This window comes from Armigeres subalbatus, chromosome 3 (assembly GCF_024139115.2).
Source record: "Armigeres subalbatus isolate Guangzhou_Male chromosome 3, GZ_Asu_2, whole genome shotgun sequence".
Lineage (NCBI taxonomy): Eukaryota > Metazoa > Arthropoda > Insecta > Diptera > Culicidae > Armigeres > Armigeres subalbatus.
This window is the reverse complement of record NC_085141.1, coordinates 429,985,843-430,004,809: the sequence shown is the minus strand read 5'-3', so window position 1 is coordinate 430,004,809 and position 18,967 is coordinate 429,985,843. Positions and strand designations below refer to the sequence as shown.

General features: G+C 40.4%; 2 protein-coding genes and 1 long non-coding RNA gene across 3 annotated transcripts; all 3 read right to left on the bottom strand.

The window, feature by feature from the left end:
• Window positions 1-6,844: 6,844 nt before the first annotated feature.
• On the bottom strand, window positions 6,845-8,085 carry LOC134223157 (uncharacterized). Its single transcript, XM_062702296.1, has 2 exons — window positions 7,774-8,085; window positions 6,845-7,717 (listed from the first exon to the last, which is right to left on the bottom strand). The coding sequence occupies exons 1-2, from the start codon at window positions 8,083-8,085 to the stop codon at window positions 6,845-6,847; spliced, it is 1,185 nt and encodes a 394-aa protein (XP_062558280.1).
• A 5,042-nt stretch (window positions 8,086-13,127) lies between these two features.
• Window positions 13,128-18,221, bottom strand: LOC134223156 (uncharacterized). Its single transcript, XM_062702295.1, has 2 exons — window positions 16,842-18,221; window positions 13,128-13,312 (listed from the first exon to the last, which is right to left on the bottom strand). The coding sequence occupies exons 1-2, from the start codon at window positions 17,524-17,526 to the stop codon at window positions 13,128-13,130; spliced, it is 870 nt and encodes a 289-aa protein (XP_062558279.1). The 5' UTR covers window positions 17,527-18,221.
• LOC134224505 (uncharacterized) lies at window positions 14,051-14,399 on the bottom strand. Its single transcript, XR_009982964.1, has 2 exons — window positions 14,295-14,399; window positions 14,051-14,228 (listed from the first exon to the last, which is right to left on the bottom strand). It is a non-coding gene; the product is annotated as an uncharacterized LOC134224505 (long non-coding RNA).
• Window positions 18,222-18,967: the final 746 nt, after the last annotated feature.

Sequence of the window (18,967 nt, the reverse complement as noted above, 5' to 3'; positions counted from 1 at the left end):
ACGCATTTCGGACATTTAAAAACACCGTCGAAAAATCTCCGAGAACAATCAACCAGGATGACAGAGCTGAATATAATACGGTATTTTCCAAAAACGAGTTGGAAGAAGCGATGGAAGGACTGAAAGGATCCTCCCCTGGTCCAGACGGAATCCATTATGCCATGATTACTAACTTCCCAATAGAATACAAAAATCTTCTTCTGAAAACCTATAACGGATTATGGGAAAGTTCAATTTATCCAGAAATCTGGACTAAATCAATAGTAATTCCCATATACAAGGGAAAAGGAGAAAAGGAACTGTCCAGGGAACTACAGGCCAATATATTTGAATAGCTGCCTCGGAAAGATTTTTGAGAGAATGATCAATAATCGGCTTATGCACAAAATTGAAGAACGTAAGCTTATCAATGAACACCAGTTTGCATTCCGAAAGGAAAATCCACCTCAGATTATCTAGCTCTATTTGACACCACAGTTAGAGAAGCTATGCATAAAAACTTCTGACACAGGCGATCTTCTTGGACATCAGAAAGGCATACGATATAACCTGGCGTAGGCTGATATTGAACAGGATCAGCGAATGGAAAATTGGTGGAAACCTTACCAAGTACATTCAAAAATGCTGGAAAAAGAACTTTCAGAGTTAAAGCAAACGGTACGCTCTCCAAAGAAACTGAAATGGAGAACGGTCTATGCTAAGCATCAGTTATAAGCGTCACTCTATTCCTGATTGCAATTGACACCATATGCTTGGCCCTTCCATCAGGCGTCAAAGCTCTTCTTTTCGCTGATGATGTGGTGCTCATTGCCACTGATACCAACCAAAAGAATCTTTTCAAAAAACTCCAATCAGCGCTCAAATAGGTTGAAACATGGGAACAACGCACCGGTTTCAAAATATCAACAGAAAATGCGCAACAGTAGTGTTCAAGAATTCCAGATCTAGAAAGCAAAAGAGCCAAAGACTAAAAATAAACTGCGAACCTATTCTAGAAAAATCTAGTCACAAATGCCTTGGAGTAACGCTAGATCAACATCTCACCTATAAGACGCATATAGAAGAGTTGAAAGCAACATGTATCCAAAGAATCCAGTTTCTTATAGATTCATTGCTTCCAGATCTTGGGGTGGAGATCGTCAAACACTCATCAAAATCTACAAAGCAACTATACTTGAAAAAATGCTATATGCAGCACCGGTAACTTCATCAATCAGCAATAATTGGAGGACTCGAAAGTGTGCACAACAAAGGACTACGAATCATCACTGGTGCGTTCCATACTAGTCCGATAGTGAGCATACGGGCTGAAACAAGTATCCCCAGCATAAGATTCCTTTTGAACCAGAGACTGGCGATATTTGCAACAAAGGAAAACAACAATAATCGATGCCCCTCTAACGAAGAAACAGAAGAAGTAAGCAGCAATAATTCAGGAGAATTATGGAACCAGACTACAACAATTGAACCGAATACAATAAGATCCAGGAGCAGCAAAATCATTGTAGACATTGAAGCCAACATCCCGGCAACTAGACCTCTCTACACTCCGACCAGTGCACCATGGCAAAGAAAAAAGATAGTAGTTTATAATAGCATCCTGAGCGCTAGCAGAAATGGGAAGAACAATATCGAGCTGAGGAAATTACTCACGCAACGACTCCTCACTAAATATAGGTTCCACTCAGCAATTTACACCGATGGATCAAAAACCGACTCCAGAACGGGTTTTAGTGTTATCGTAGACGGAAACATAATACGTAAAAGAACTCATAATCAAATAAGCATTTACAGTGTCGAAAGCATGGCAATAATAGAAGCCCTGCGCTGGATATCTAACCAAGAAAGAGTAGGCTCTTACATAATATGCACTGATTCTTCAAGTGTGATCAACAGCCTCGAGAAAAAAAAGATAAAATCCATTCTCAAGGATAAAATCATCAACTTGTATAACGACTTAATATCAAATGGAACATTCATCACTTTCTGCTGGATCCCAAGTCACATAGGCATTCCCGGAAACGAAAAAGCTGATAAGGAAGCCAAGCAGGCCCGTCATGCACGAAGTAGTGGATCAGAAAGAAATAAAAACGATTGTTGCGGGGAAATATTCCGGAGGTCTTCTAGCAGAAAACTCGCGTGATTCTGTAGTGATCAGCTTAAAGCTATAAACATAAATTTTATTCTCAGACCGCATTGTGCTTTCGTGCTGTGCGGTTCTTTCTCTCTTTGCGGAAGGAAGTTTTTAATACTACCCGAAGCTATTTTAATTTCAACAGTGCTTCTCAGCGCAATTTGTACCTATTGATCCCGTTATAATCTTTGTTTGGACCGTGCCTTCATTTTACGTTGGACCCGTTTGCGGAAGTAAAATTCCGACAAGCGGTGGTAATCCTGCAGGGACACCATTCTGGGAAAAACCTCTTAGAAGGTCACGTCTCCACGCTCAGCAATGAGCATTAATAAAAACAAGAGGAAGGGGGAGTCTCTGAATTCTCCACTTCCTTCAAAGAAACAAGGTTTCAAGACCGTCCTGCCAAAGCGCGGAAAAAATAGAAGGAAGCTGGAGAATTCAGATATTCCTTCAAACTCTAATGTCGGAAATAATTTTTCTCCTATCGAACTGAGCAATCAGTTCGATTTGATTAATGATGATATTGAGCAAATCGAATCTAGCCCAGGTGATTCGATTCATGCGAAAAAGCAAAGGATTCCGCCGATTGTGGTATCTGTTGCCGAGTTTTCTGGCTTTAGGAATGAGATTTTGAGTAACCTTCAGGGGATCAAGGTTTCATTTCAGATTGCTAGGAAGGGTGACTGCCGCGTTTTGCCGGGATCCTTTGACGATCGCAAACGTCTTCTTCAGTATTTAACTGAGAAGCGCCATAAATTCTTCACATACGACGACAAAACTGAGCGATTGTTCAAAGTCGTCTTGAAAGGTCTCCCAGTGATGACAAATCACTGGATGAGATTAAATTGAAATTTCTCAATTACTTGGATTTTCACCAGTCCAAGTAATTAAGATGAAAAAGAAATCCCACTCTGGTACTTCCCAGAGGGCATTTCTCAGAATTTTATTTAGTTCATTTTAACAAAATGAACTAAATAATATGAAAAGTTGGAAAAGGCCTGTATTATGTCCCATGTCCGTGTTACATGGGAACATTTCCTGAGGCCTGGGGAAATTTCAAAACCCCACCCAGTGCCGTAAGTGCCAAAAGTGGGGTTATGGAACCAAACATTGTCACATGGATGCTAAATGCATGATTTGTGGTGGAACCTCTCACACCAAGGACGCATGTCCTGTGAGAGAAGATTCAATAAATTTAAATGTGCTAATTGTGGGGCAATCATAAATCCAATTTCTGGGAATGCCCTTCACGCAAAAAAGTTTTGAATTCCGTGCAAAATTGATGACGGAAATTCAAATCGGATCCCAGATTCGACGGGTAGAAATTTTCAAACGCTCAAATTTCGAAACCGGTTACCGGTCGAGCAATTCATACCCACCACAATTCACAAACAAATTTTGCCGCTCGTCAACGGGTAGCAAGCACTTCAGTAAATTCCAATTTTTCCAATGTACCTACGTATGCAAACATCGCTGCTGGTAGACAAAATTTCTCTTCTCAAAATGAGGTTTATACCCATGTCCCAACGGAAAATAATGGTCATGTTGCCGATTCAGGTAGCATGACTGCTTCCGATTTGGATTTTTTAACTGAACAATTGCATGATTGATGCAATGTTCAAAGCAAATACCATTCCTGAAGCTGTTCAGGTTGGTATAAAGTACACAAAAAATTGTTATTGGACTCCGTTTCAATGGATCCAAATAATTGTGTGAAAGTTCTAAATTGGAATGCCCGCTCTCTAAAGGGTAAGGAAGATGAATTATTCAACTTCCTTTCAGTTCATAATGTGCATATTGCCATTATAACTGAAACGTATTTAAAACCAGGACTCTCCATTAAAAGAAATCCAAACTATTTTATCTACAGAAAAGATCGTCTTGACAGCGCCTGTGGTGGGGTCGCCATTGTCATTAATAGACGTATCAAACATAAATTATTTTCTTCGCTTGAAACCAAAGTTTTGAAACCTTGGGAGTTTCTGTTGAAACAAATTTTGGACAATTTTCCTTCATTGCAGCCTACTTGCCTTCTCAATGCAATGGGCAGCAAAAGAATTTGTTGAAAGCTGATCTTCAAATTCTGACTCGCAACAAATCAAAATTCTTCGTAATTGGTGACTTCAATGCCAAACACCGTTCATGGAATAATGCTCAAAGCAATTCCAATGGTAAAATTTTATTTGAAGATTGTTCTGCGGGATATTATACTATTCAATATCCCAATGGACCAACTTGTTTTTCTTCCAGTCGAAATCCTTCTACAATTGATTTAGTTTTAACGGATTCAAGTCAGCTGTGTGGCCAATTGGTAACTCATGCTGACTTTGACTCTGATCACCTTCCTGTGACATTTGAAATCTCACAAGAAGTCATTTATAATCCAATCAGCTCTACTTTTAATTATCATAGAGCTGATTGGGATTTATATAAAACGTATATCGATAGGAATTTTGATGTTGATATTCCTCTCGATACCAAAAGTGATATTGATAATGCTCTCGTATCTTTGACAAATTTAATTGTCGAAGCCAGAGGCATTACAATTCCGAAATGTGAAGTTAAATTCAACTCCATTATTATTGACGACGATCTTCAGCTACTGATCCGTCTTAAAAATGTGAGAAGAAGGCAATACCAAAGAACTCGCGATCCCGCGTTGAAAGTTATTGGCGAGATTTGCAAAATGAAATTAAAAACGTTTCGCTATTCTGAGAAATACCAACTTTGAGAATAATGTCTCGAAGTTGGATCCCAGTTCGAAACCCTTTTGGAAATTAACAAAATTCTTAAAAACCTCAAAAGCCAATTCCAGCGCTTAAAGAGGGAAATAAAATTTTATTAACAAATGGCGAAAAGGCTCAAAAACTTGCTCAGCAGTTCGAGAGTGCCCATAATTTTAGTCTAGGTCTCACTAGTCCAATTGAGGATCAGGTTACACGGAGCTTCGAAGACATTCTCAATCAAGAGAATGTTTTTGACCCTTCGTTGGGAACTACTTTGGATGAAGTGAGATCTATTACTAGAAAATTTAAAAATATGAAAGCACTTTGGTATTTTCTACATACTTATCAAAAAACTTCCTGAGAGCTCTTTATCCTTTTTGGTTAATTTATTTAACAAATGTTTTCAATTGGCATACTTTCCAGATAAATGGAAAAACGCCAAAGTTGTTCCAATTTTGAAGCCGGACAAAAATCCAGCTGAGGCTTCTAGTTATCGCCCAATCAGTTTGCTTTCTTCAATAAGCAAACTGTTTGAAAAGATTATTTTAAATAGAATGATGGTTCATATTAATGACAATTCTATTTTTGCTGATGAGCAATTTGGTTTTCGCCATGGGCATTCAACCACTCATCAGTTATTAAGAGTTACGAACTTAATTCGGCTCAACAAATCTGAAGGATATTCACATTGAAGGCCTTCAAGCCAAATGTAACAAATATATTAAGTGTCTATATCCACTTATAAACAGAAAATCAAAACTTTGTCTTAAGAACAAACTTTTGATTTACAAACAAATTTTTAGACCTGCCATGTTGTATGCTGTCCCAATATGGACTAGTTGCTGCAATACCAGAAAGAAGGCACTCCAGAGGATTCAAAATAAAATTTTGAAAATGATTCTGAAGTTGCCTCCGTGGTATAGTACCAATGAACTTCATAGAATTTCTAATATTGAGACATTGCAACAAATGTCCAACAAAATAATTTCCAATTTTAGACAAAAATCGTTGCAATCTTCTATTGCAACGATTAACTCCTGTACCCTTAGTATAAAATAGGTTAAGTTTAGTTTAAGTTGAAAACATTGTAATTCCTACATGGTTCAATTCAACCAGAGGAAAAATTCTAACTGCCAGAGGCAATTGAAATGTATTAATAATAACTAAAAAGTAACATAGCAAATAAGGATGATAGTGTTAAGAAAACACGGAACACCTAGTCTAAGAGATGAATGCATGTATTAGATAATTAGCAAATAAAATTAGTTAAAAAAAAAAAAAAAAAAAAAAAAATTTATTCTTATTGCAATTCAAGCTGTTTTAGCTGGTATTATCTACTTACAATTTTAGGTCTCCGTTATTGAAATTCAATCCTTAGCCAACCGCAACAGAGTATAGAATTACTCTTCTGTACTGTAATCTAGTTAATAAGATCTTTTTAATATTATTTATGCTAAGTTTTAATTCATTTTACCTTTCAAATATAGTTTCCAATTTTACCAATCAAAACAAATCAGATCTGATAAGAAAATTATTTTGAGCTTTTTAGTGGAATGTTTTCACCTGTCATAAGACGAGTTTGAACAATCCCATTGAATTCCACCACTTAATTGTATCTGACAGATACGTATTTCGACCTCAACAGTAAGGCCGTCTTCAAGTGTCTTGTATACTCGACTTGAAGATCAAGCGAGTAGAAATAAGCTACCGTAGTAAGATAAGTATCTAGGTAAATTATTATACCTACGCATAGTATATAGTGTACTGCGATCATTTTCTTCAAGTCGAGTCAAGGTATAAGACACTTGAAGACGGCCTTACTGTTGAGGTCGAAATACGGTATCTGTAGGATACAATAAGTGGTGGAATCTTCAATGGGATTGTTCAAACTGTCTTATGACAGGTGAAATCAGATCTATTTTTACTTATACCTATATAATCTTCTACCATCTTCATACACATCATATCTGGCATTCGACTGCTCTTAATCGTTAGATTGACGAGGTTGGATTGCAGTGGGGATAGCTGATACGCAGGGCTGTTGCGGTGAACATCCTCCACCCCGTGTCGTCTCGAACTTTGTTTGAACGTCACCAGATCCTAACACATCCAGCACAGCCAGCTTCGTAGCAGATCTCTTCAAAACTCCAGTCGATGTCTGCACTTCGGCACGGCGTGTTACTCCATCTTTTCCTGCAAACGTTCGGACTACTCGACCTCTTAGCCACCGATTCCTCACGTTTTCATCAACCACTAGCACCAGATCTCCTACCTTAAGCGTTGATACTTCTCTGAACCACTTTGTCCGTCTGATGATAGTTGGCAGGTATTCTACGACCCACCGGCGCCAGAAGTTGTCTAGCGTGTGTTTCACCATATTCCAACTGCTTCTTAACGCCATACCCACATCTGTTGGAAACTTCTCTGGTTCTCGAACCCCGTCCGAGCTCATCAACAAAAAATGATTTGGAGTCAAAGATTCTTGGTCAGCGGTCTCCAGAGGGATAAATGTTAATGGTCTGGAATTGACCATGCTTTCCGCTTCAGCCAATACCGTTGTGAATGATTCGTCATCAAGCTTCCGCATTATCGGGACGGACTCCAATGCAGCTTTCACGGCGCGAACCATCCTCTCCCAGCACCCTCCCATGTGTGGAGCGGAAGGGGGATTGAAGCGCCATTGGGTGTTGACGTTTGTGAATACACTCCCCAATTCGGTGTGAATCCGTTTGATTTCATCATGTAGCTCCCGACTTGCTCCGACAAAATTTGTTCCATTGTCGGAGTATATTTCCTGTGGTGAGCCCCGTCGTGCTATAAACCGTCTGATCGCTTTCTTGCACGCATCGGTGGTAAACTGGCGACCACCTCAAGGTGTATAGCCCTTATCGTTAGACAAGTAAATAAGCATACCCATCGTTTGGCCACGCTCCTTCCCACTTTCACCAAATAGGGACCGAAAAGGTCTATGCCCACGTAGGTAAACGGGCGAACACACGGTTCCATTCTTATCGCTGGAAGTGGTCCCATTTTCAAAGTAACTGGGGCGGCCTTATATACGCGGCACCACATGCAGCGTTTCCGGATCAAACGAACCTCGACACGCAGCCGCGGCACGTGAAATTTCTGCCGTACCTCGTTGACTACGGTTTCGTCATTGGCATGACCGTACTTCCGATGGTAATAGTCCAACAGCAGTTCCGTCACTCTATGTTTTCTGGGCATAATTATGGGGAATTTCGCGTCGTAGGCTAGAATCCGTGCTTCAGAAGCTCTACTTCCTACCCGCAACACCCCGAATTCGTCCGCGAATGGGGACTGCTTGTAAATGATACTACATGTTCCGACTTGCTTCTGGTGTGTACTACTCCGTTTCACATTTTGCTTCAGGATCGCGACTTCATCTGGAAACGCTTCAGACTGTGCAATCGACCACAACGTTCTCTCCGCTTTCTTGATTTCCTCACTGGTTACTCAATAGTTCCATAGACTCACAATTCCTAGAAGTGCGCAAGTTATCCACGAAATGATGAACGTATGCCACAGAGCGTAGTAATCTTTCAAATCGTGAAAATCTGTCGGTATCTACGAATGGTTGTATGACTAGATGGCTGCACACATACGCCTCCCTCAGCTCCTCATTACTTCTGTCTGTATCTTCTTTTTGGCTCATTGCACAGTTTATTCTGTTGTCATAGAGAAATTCTGGCCCCCGAAACCAACGACTATTTACGTTGCACGAAGGACCATTCCCCCATTTGGTGGCTTCATCTGCTACGTTGACCTTTGTAGAAATCCAATGCCATTCATCAATACTTGAGAGGTTTAGTATTTCGTCGACTCTAAAGGTACCGACGTGTGTCCGATTTTATCCACGAACAAACTGTAGATGAGTCGCTCCAAAAATAAGTCCTCTGTATCTTTAGTGTATGGTTTTCCACAATAGTTTTCCGCAGGCGAGCTCCCAACAACGCTGCCATCAACTCTAACCTCGGTACAGAGAGTCCTCGAAGTGGCGCGACCTTCGTTTTCGACGAAACTAAACTGACTCTCATTTGCCCACGGTCTTTAATGCGGAAATATGATACTGCTGCGAATGCCTGAGTGCTTGCGTCCACGAACACATGTAGCTCCACATTTTTTAAACTTTCCGGTTCGTAACCTGGAAAATAGCACCGAGGAATACGAAGACCATCCATTTTTTTCAGCACACCTATCCATGTCGCCCAGCGTTCGGCGATTTCATCTGGAATTTTGTTGTCCCAATCCGTGTCAGCTCGCCACACTTCTTGGATCAGGATTTTACCGTGGACAATGAAAGACGCTGCCAGTCCCAAAGGGTCGTATATGCTCATCACCGTTCGTAGCATTTCTCTTTTCGTGGGAATCACGGAATCGTCGATGAGATGACGTATCTTCTCACCGAGCTGTAACGAAAACATGAAAATATCTTCTTCTTGCATCCACGCCATCCCCAATACTCTTTCCAGTCCAATTTCCTTCTCCGGCAGCATTGCTTTCAACTGACTTGTCTGTGTCTCGCCCAACTTCGCTAGAAAGCTTCTGTCACTTGACATCCAGTTGCGTATAAAGAAGCCTGCTCTCCTGTGCACTTCGATCACTTCCTTCGCCACTTCAAACGCTTCTTCCGCCGTATCGAAACTATCAACATAATCATCCACATAATGACGCTTCTTCACTGCCGCTGCTCCACGTGGAAGCTCCACTTCTTGCTCTGTCGCGTTCATGTTCTTTATATACTGAGAGTGCGCTGGGGAACATGCTGCTCCGAAGATCGCCACGTCGGATACCATGATGCTCATCGGTAGATCTGGGGAATCTCGGTACGGGAACAGTAGAGCACTGCGGTCTTTTTCGCGGATTAAAATTTGAAGGAACATTTCTTTAATATCCGCTGAAACTGCCACTTGGCGTTCTCGGTAAGGGAACATTACCGACAATAATGGCGTTAGGAGATCCGGACCTTTGAGCAGCATAGAATTCAACGACACGCCGTCCACTTTCGCCGCTGCGTCCCAGATAATTCTAACCTTTCCTGGCTTCTTGTCATTAATAACGACGCCAATTGGCAAGAACCACATACGCCTCAGATCAAATGATTTGATTTCTTCTTCAGATGCTACGTGTATGTAACCTTTGGACTTAAACTCGGAAATTTGCCGGCGAACGCTGTCATAAAGTTCTGGACTTCGTGCTAAACGCTTTTCTAGGCTTTTGAAGCGTCGTTCGGCCATCGGTCGACTGTTCGGGAATTCAACATAGTCATGTTTCCAGAGCAATCCCGTTTCGTACTTTTCTCTGTTCGTCCGGCGCGTTGTTGCCTCCAAAATATTATAAGCACGCTGCTCGTCTACGCCTTTCACATTTGGCACGATGGCCACACCCAAACTCTCGACGTCGAAAAAGTGGCGAACGTACTCATGAAGGTCCACGATAGGTGGTTCCGCAAGCATGTGAAACTGTTTGTGCAACGTGCCCGTTGGTTGTTTCTGGAGGCTGCCGCACACTGCCCATCCGATTCTTGTCTTCGTTGCAATCGGCTCGTTCCATTTCCCCTCTCGCAGCTTCAAGGTAGCGAGTAAGTGAGCATTGCTTTGACCGATCAGTATTTGCGGAACAGCTGACTTGAAGCTTTTTACGGGAAGTTTACTGAGGTGGGTATATCGTGATGAAAGCTCGGCGTAGTCAGTAGTCTGGCTCGGCAAACCAAGGTTTTCAACTGTGTATACTTCTGATGCTTTGTACCGCTTGCTCCCTTCTGTTCCAGATATATCCATTGTTACGACTTGAGCCTCGACAAATGTCTTGTTAATCCCTCCAGTCCACTCGATTCTCAATGATTCCAGTGCTCCGCTTACTCCGATGGCATCTGCAACTGAACGCTCCACGAGCGTCACCGATGATCCATCGTCGAGGAATGCATAAGTATCGAGTTGTCCCTTTGGTCCGAATAGTGTGACAGGAAGAATTCTAAATAGTGTGGATGATGATAACTGACGATGTACAGCAACCACCGCATTCGTTGTTTTAGACGTTTCAGGAGGCTCAAAATGCAGCAAACGGTGATGACGTTTCAGACAATCATTTATCCCGCACACCTCTCCCTTGCATGGCCACCTCGTATGTGATGTAAGGCACCGAGCACAAAGTTTATTCACTTTTACCGCTTTCCATCGGCCATCCAAATCTAGCCCCTTGAATGACGTACAATTTCCTATTTGGTGATCCTCGACACGGCAGATAGCACATGATTTGGCATTGCTCAAACTAGAGATGGGCGGAGCGCTCAGGAGCTGTTCCAAAGATTCGCTTCCCTACATTGAGCTGATGAGCCATGGATCTTTTTTAAAGAAGCCCAGCTCAGCAGCTCACTTTAAATTGATTAAATCATTGTCAAACACGCGCCTAGAGAAGCTCCCTCGAGTACGCGCGCTGTTGTATTTTGTACAGCACAAACGAAAATACCACGCTCGCGGTACACGACACAAGCGAGCTTGTATGAGCATTTTAGTCCAGTACCGCGCACGTGCTGATCGTCTATTATTTGCACCTCAAGCACCATCAAGCCAAGCGACAGCACCATCTAGCCAAGCAACAGAAATCATTTCTGCTGCAGAGAGGAATAAGAAATACACAAGCAAATAATCTAGCTTGACGTCTATTTCTTAACCCATACCCACATACTCGGCGCTACGAACGGACACACAAAAGATACCTAGTCGTGCGGTAGCGAACGAACCGTACCAAGCAAAGATCCGAAGATCCGAACAACTCTCAGTTCCGCTCATGTCGTCGTCCAGCTCGAAATTGCTGTGACTTGGAAGCGAGCTGCGCCACCAGCTCAGATCCGTGCGACACGGATCTCGATCCGGATCAGTCGCGACCGATGCTAGCGAGCGAACCGTGTGGTTCAAACGAACCGAACTGGGAGTTGTGTCTTGCACGGAGCGGATATTTACTTGCGACGGGTTTTCCCGCCAGCATACTGCTACATGTGCACTCGGTTTGTTTGTAGCACCGTGCTCTGTATTTTATTTACTCTCTTGTTTTTATTTCTCTCGCATTTCGGGAACCAATATAGATGAATGGGCTCGCTTGTATGAAAATGTCAACTACGCATGGTTAGAAGGGTTAGAAGCGCGCGCAAACAAGGCATTGATTTACTGATTATGAAGAGAAAACTTATGACACGTGATATGGTTCATATACATATCAGAGACTAGGGACTGAATTATTCAAATTATTGATTTGAGAAACGTTATCAACGTTATCAATTAGAATTATGAATATAAAATAATGTTGAGTTAGTTTTTGTATAGAAATAAATGTGATGGTTCTAAATGAATTCTTAGACTTCAAAACTAGACGGTTAGAAAAAGCGTAATAAATGTTATTAGTTTAAAATTGTCGGCTTTTTCAATAGAAATTATTACCTCACTGTTGCTTAACATTTTAAAGATTTCAAAGTGAGGTAAATAGATGAATGATGAATGAAAGAATATTTTTTTTTAAATTTTTGAACAATAATTAAAATGATAATATTAACAATTATGTTTTAAATATATGTAGCATTAAAGAACTGAAGAGCTGATCCAAGGAGCTGACTCTTTTCAATGAGCTGAACGGATCAGATCCGCTCACTGCAATGAGCTGTTTTGCCCATCTCTAGCTCAAACCACCATCCCTTGCTTTATGCATTCCGGCATGAGTTTTAGACTTCTCCGTTTCTTCCAGACGATTCTCTCTGTGTCTAGTCGACATATGTGCATTGACGAACAATCTCTCCTTCTGTCGGTTTTGCTCTTCCTTCAGATGGATGTTAGAAAGTGGTGTAACACCGCTCGCGGCAGAAGATATTCTTGCCATATATGCACTGAACACATTCAGATCCACCACCGGAACTTGTTCCTGGTAGAGAGCCCAGCTGAACTTCACCGTGGCTGGCAGCTTTTCAACAAGCTCCTGGAGTAGGATCGGGTTTGACAGGTGTTGTTCAAGCCCAACTGCTCTTAGGTGTCCGCACAAATTTTGTACTACCAATCCAAAGCTGACTAGAGTATCCATCCGATCGGGCTTTGGAGGAGGGGTTGTGTAGGAGAGAAAACACGTCTTGATCGCTTGGTAGTTTGGATAATAATGATTAGTTTATTGACAATCATATTTAGTCATAGATCTTCATATAGCAATGGCTACTGGGATCCTACATTCTCTCCCTTTTTTCATTACCTAATATTTATTATAATTATTTAGTTTGAATATAATTTATATAGTTTATAATCATCTAAATGAGCTGGTTTCCGTTTTATTCTTCCAGTTGCTCTCTGCACTTCTGTTATTGGAGCTTCACTAGATCGTTTCTGATTTGCTGTCCGGTTCTTTTGTTGCTCCTTGTTTGATTGAGGTGTGGCTGTGATTTCGACATCTAGACCATCTGCAATAGATCGTATTAATAATATTTCTTTAAATTTAAAAGATATGATAGATTCAATTGAGATACCATTTTGGAGAAAATTCTGAGTCAGGGAGTTTTGATTAAGAAGAGGATTCTGACAAATTATTTTCTTCGCATGGTTGACATGCCTATTACAGACTACTCCGGTATCTTTATTCTGCAGATGCAATCTTGTTCCTTCTCTCTTTGTAACCAAATATTGTTGAGGATTGAATGTAGGTGTTAGTTTGTTCTTTTTGACTAAGTTTTTGACAACAACTGTATCCCCAACATCAATGTTTGACATCTTAGCCCGTCGTTTCTTATTTGTGTAATTTCTTCCCTTTTCCTTGGCTAATCTATCATTTTCCCTTGCTTGATTAACGCTTACTTTTCTCTGATTTCCTGGTATTTTGTCACGTATATTCCAGCCGAACATAACACGCAGAAAAATATATTGTAGAATCAACAATATTTCGGTTTGAATTCAACAATAAATATTGTTAGCTCAGGGCTAATAATATTTTCATTTTGAATCAATCCAGAATATTGTTGTTTCTACAATCATGATTTGAGCTGCATGATTGTTGTTTCAACAATATTATTGTTGGAACAATCATGAATATGCTTTTGATTCAATTACACAAACGTAATTGATTTAACAATAATTATTGTTGAAATAATAACTTGTTCTACCAAAATTACCTTTTATAAATCAAAAGAAATAAACAGTAATAAAACCATTCAGTATACATGCTGCAGCAATTTATTTGATTCTACCTTGAACATAATTTTACAAAATATGAATACCGCCTATAATAAACACACTGTAACATGATTCCGTTCCAAAACATACGTCCTCCATGATTGTTGGTGTCGATTTATGCTGCCAGGCATCGTTATTCTCATAAATCCTCTGTAAACAATGGAAGAAGAATTAATTTATATTAAAAATATTTGGGAAATAAATTTGATGTTCCACCTGTCGTCCATTGAAAAACTCTCGGGAAAGAAAATCTGTAGTTTTTTAACTGTTTAAATTTCGTTTTGTTTTTGCCACTATGGATCGGTAATCAAAAGTACACTTAAAATATACACACTGATAGGAATTCATGCAAGTTGAAATCAAAAAGAAATATTGTTGAAATGATAATTATTTTGTTAATTCAAACAGAGAATATTGTAGTTTTAACAATATTTTTTGTTCAATTCAACAATAGGTTGATTATTACCTCAACAATAATTTTGATTAGTTGAATCATACACAATTTCGCTGCGTGAAGTTCAGATGGTGAATAGTTCGTAATTGTGTGTGGTGTAGCACGATAGGCGTGTAAGAAATCTTGTAAGTCTGTTCTCCAGTTTCGACCCATTGTGACACTGATCCGAATTGTTTTGAGTAATGTGCGGTTTTGCCTTTCAACTAATCCATTTTGAAATGGGGCATATGGTACCGTGTGGTTTATGGTTATCCCGTTCAAGCGACAAAAATTTGAGAATTCTTCTGAAGAAAATGGCTGTCCATTGTCACAAACAAGGTTTTCAGGGTAACCGAATCTTGCAAAAACTTCACGCAGTTTAGTCACTGTATTCTTTGCTGTCATTGATGTGACGATTACTGTTTCAAGATATCTTGAAAAATAATCCGTGATTACTAGAAGATGCAGTCCGTCTATAACTTCAGTGAAATCAACTGCTACCTTTTCCCATGGCCTGTTAGGTACTTCTATCCTTGATATTGGTTCAGTGTTTGGCTCTGACACTAATACACATTCTGTACAGTCTTGAACAAAGCTATCTACCATTTGATCCATGCGAGTCCACCATACTTTTGATCTCAATCTTCGTTTCATAGATGATGCACCCAAGTGAGGGTTATGTGCAAGCTGTAAAATACGGTTCTGCAAAATCCTTGGTATCACGATTCTTTGGTCCTTCAGAAGTAAGCTACCGTCGCTAGTCAGACCATCACTTATCTTCCTATATCTATGTAAAGTCTTGGGCCATCGTCGCGGTGGAAATGGTAACCATTTAATTAGTTCTTGCAGTTCTATGTCCATTTTTGTGGCAGCGATTATGTCATCGACGGTTATTGAAATCGGGCACGAATCGGTAGCTACAGCTCTGATGATTCTCTCCGATTCCTCATCGAAACAATTCCCTCTGTCTGGAATGGATTGACACAACCGAGACAATGGATCGGCTATATTGTTTTTACCAGGACGATACATGACTTTATAATCATAAGCCATCAACCGTAGTTTCCATCTTTCAATTCGTGGTGAAGGCTTTAATCTATCTCCAAAAATGGCAACCAATGAAAACTTATGATGGTCGGTGACCAACCAAAAATATTTTCCATATAGATAATAATGGAACTTTTCGCATGCCCATACGAGAGCTAGGGCTTCGCGTTCGGTTTGCGCATACTTTTGTTCAGTACTTGTTAAAGTTTTTGATGCAAAACAAATAATACGATATTCTCCAGATAATTTCTTTTGTACTAATACGGCACCAAGTCCAACTGGACTAGCATCTGCAATAATGTACGTATCGTCCTTTGGGTCATAGAAACCGAGTATGTCTTCGTTGAGTAGGATATTCTTTATCAGATCGAATTTTTCTTGGTGTATTGTTTCCCAAACAAATGGTGTGCCTTTACGTGTCAATAAATTAAGAGAGTATGTTATCGTGGCTAAGTTCGGAATATAGCGATGAACAAAGTTGATCAATCCCACTTCGTAATTCTTCAGCTGATTTTGGTCTTTCCATTTTCTCAATTGCTTCTAATTTTGAACGTGAAACTGAAATACCTTGACCAGTAATGTGGTACCCTAGGAAATCAGTTTCTTCCACGCAGGTCTCTACTTTATCCGAATTTAACAAAATGTTATATTGACGAAGACGTTCGTAAACTAGTTTAGTTCGAATACGCAATTCTTCCGTGTCTTTTGCAGGTATTAATATGTCGTCAATGAATATTATAAGCCATGGCATATCTGCGAATATCATGTCCATAACTTTTTGGAATAGTTCTGGAGCTGCCGATAAACCAAACATCAACCGCTTATACCTCATTAATCCAATTGGGGAAATGAAAGTAGTGATATATCGGCACTCTTTTTTCAATAAAACTTGATGAAAAGCCTGTTTTATGTCAAGCTTTGTAAACAATTTGTTTCCCCCGATTTTCCTTGACATCTGTTCAAGAGTTGGTAAAGGATGCATCTCACGAATCACAGCTTTGTTTGCCTCTCTAAGATCAACTATAATGCGAACTTCTTTTGAGCTTTTACGTTTCACAAGTAGGGGTGAAACCCATTCGGAGGCTTCGCTAACCCGTTCAATAATATCCTGACTTTCTAGCTCTTTCAATTTGTTCAAAGTGAGCTCTTCAAGTGGAAATGGAATTCTACGCAAACTCTGACGGACTGGTGGAACCTTTTTATCAATTTTAATGCATACTTCAATTCCTAATCAGTTTAATAATTGTTTATTCAAGGATAATTACAATAAAGCTATTGCTTACCATTTATGCAAGGGAATGCACCATCATTGACTTCGAAGAGGAACTTCAACAATCCAAGTTCGACTGCTGTATTTCCGGAGAGAAGCGAGCACCTTCCATCACGGATTACGAAGAATTTAGTTCTTCGTGTCTTGCCATCGTACTTCACATCGGTTTCAACTTCTCCTAGCACTGTGAGCGGTTTGTTGGAGCCATAACTGTTGAAGGTTTTGCTGCTACCCTTTTTGATCGTATATGCTTCGAATCCAACGTTTTTCAGGATACGCCAATCCTCTTCACTCAGAATATCTTCATCGGCACCAGTGTCGATTACAAACGCCACAGGTACTCCTCCAACATCGATTTTAGCTGTTCGTTTACCGCCAAGATGGAATAGGTCGAAAACATCATCTTCATTATTTTCTGGGACAGTTTCATGTACTTCACGGACGAATCGTTTCTTCTTGGGGATTTCCGCGTTTTCGGTTGGCCTCGCCTTTTTCTTCTTTAGGAAACAACATCGTGCAAAGTGTCCAACTACTCCACAGCTTCGACATTTCTGCATCTTCGCTGGACAGGTCGGATCGCTTGATGAGTGTTGGTTGTCACATCGGGTGCATCTTGTACGAGCATGAAACTTTCTTCCGGTGTTGACTTTAAGAATGGATTCATTAATAGGATCAGTTTTGAGTTCAGCAGGTTCCATTTTTGATTTCGTTGCGGTATCCCAGGCAGCAAGTTGCAGATCAACAGACTCGTGTGTGCGCCCTAAGGTTAGCACCTGATCGAGCGTATAATCTTTTTCCAGAAATTTACGTCAAAGTTGTATATTTTTCGTTGTAGCAATCACCTGGTCTACTAGCATGTTATCAGTTTGGTCACCAAAATCACAGTAGGTCGCTTGTTTTTTCAGTCGAATAATAAAAGTGTCAAGTTTCTCGTTTGAGCCCGGTAGCATTTGACGAAACTTCTGCCTTTCATACGCTTTCGACATTCGTGGGACAAAATATTCGTCGAGCATTCGCGTCGCTATTTGATATCGATTTCCCAAAACATGGTCTTCATCAATTTGAATTTTTGATATTATTTTGCGGACATCCGGACCACCGAACAACATCAAGGATTTGAATTTTTCTTCGTGGTCGTCGACATCCTTCCACATCAAATACGCATCGAAATGCTCTCGCCATTTCTCCCACCGTAATGCAGTCGAGCCTTCTGCATCTTCGACAAACGGCGGTATAAGATGGTTCACCTATTTTAGGAATGTTTTGGAATGTTAAATGCCACCGAGGATAGGAAACGGTAGACGTAAATTATTATCATTATGCAACGGAGCTACCCACACAAGTTATGTTTACGACTTTCGGGTTTTCCTCCTGCTCAACCTTTCTTGGTATCTTGCACAGAGTGTTTAGGAAGGGCTCATTGAAATAAGAGTATCAATAACTGACCTCTTCAACTTCAACGATCACAACCACTCTCCTACAACCATGGCCCGTGAGATTTTATCAATCTCGCATTTTATTCGAAACATTCAGTGAAGAGGTTTCACACTTGTACTCTGAGATTTCACTCATATTACAGTCTCATAGACTTGACCACTGGCTCCGGGTTCCCCAAAAAGAACATTATTTCTTAAAGAGTACTTCATCCCTAAGAGTAGTGTCAAAATTCAACGAGAAATCTTTCCTCAGAGTACCAAGTATCCTTTCCTCTCAGGAAAACTTTGTGGTCCGTTTTTTTTTCCGACAGCAAACATCATTTTGAATATCTACCATTGGCCAAGCCATCGCTCCGAAATAAATTTTCCAATTGATCCTCGTCGCCAAAATGTAGGAGAGAAAACACGTCTTGATCGCTTGGTAGTTTGGATAATAATGATTAGTTTATTGACAATCATATTTAGTCATAGATCTTCATATAGCAATGGCTACTGGGATCCTACAGGTTGCCCGAACCTTTGCGATCATATTGTTGACGATTTGCTCCGGGCGGCCGAACAACTGCTGTAGAGTGGACACGACTTGAGGCACTGTCGACGGATGAAGTAAAAAGCTGCTTACGGCATCCTTTGCACTCCCTTTCAAACTACGCTGCAAACGCAGAAGGTTTTCTGCGTTAGTGTATCCGCAAGCATTTGTTGA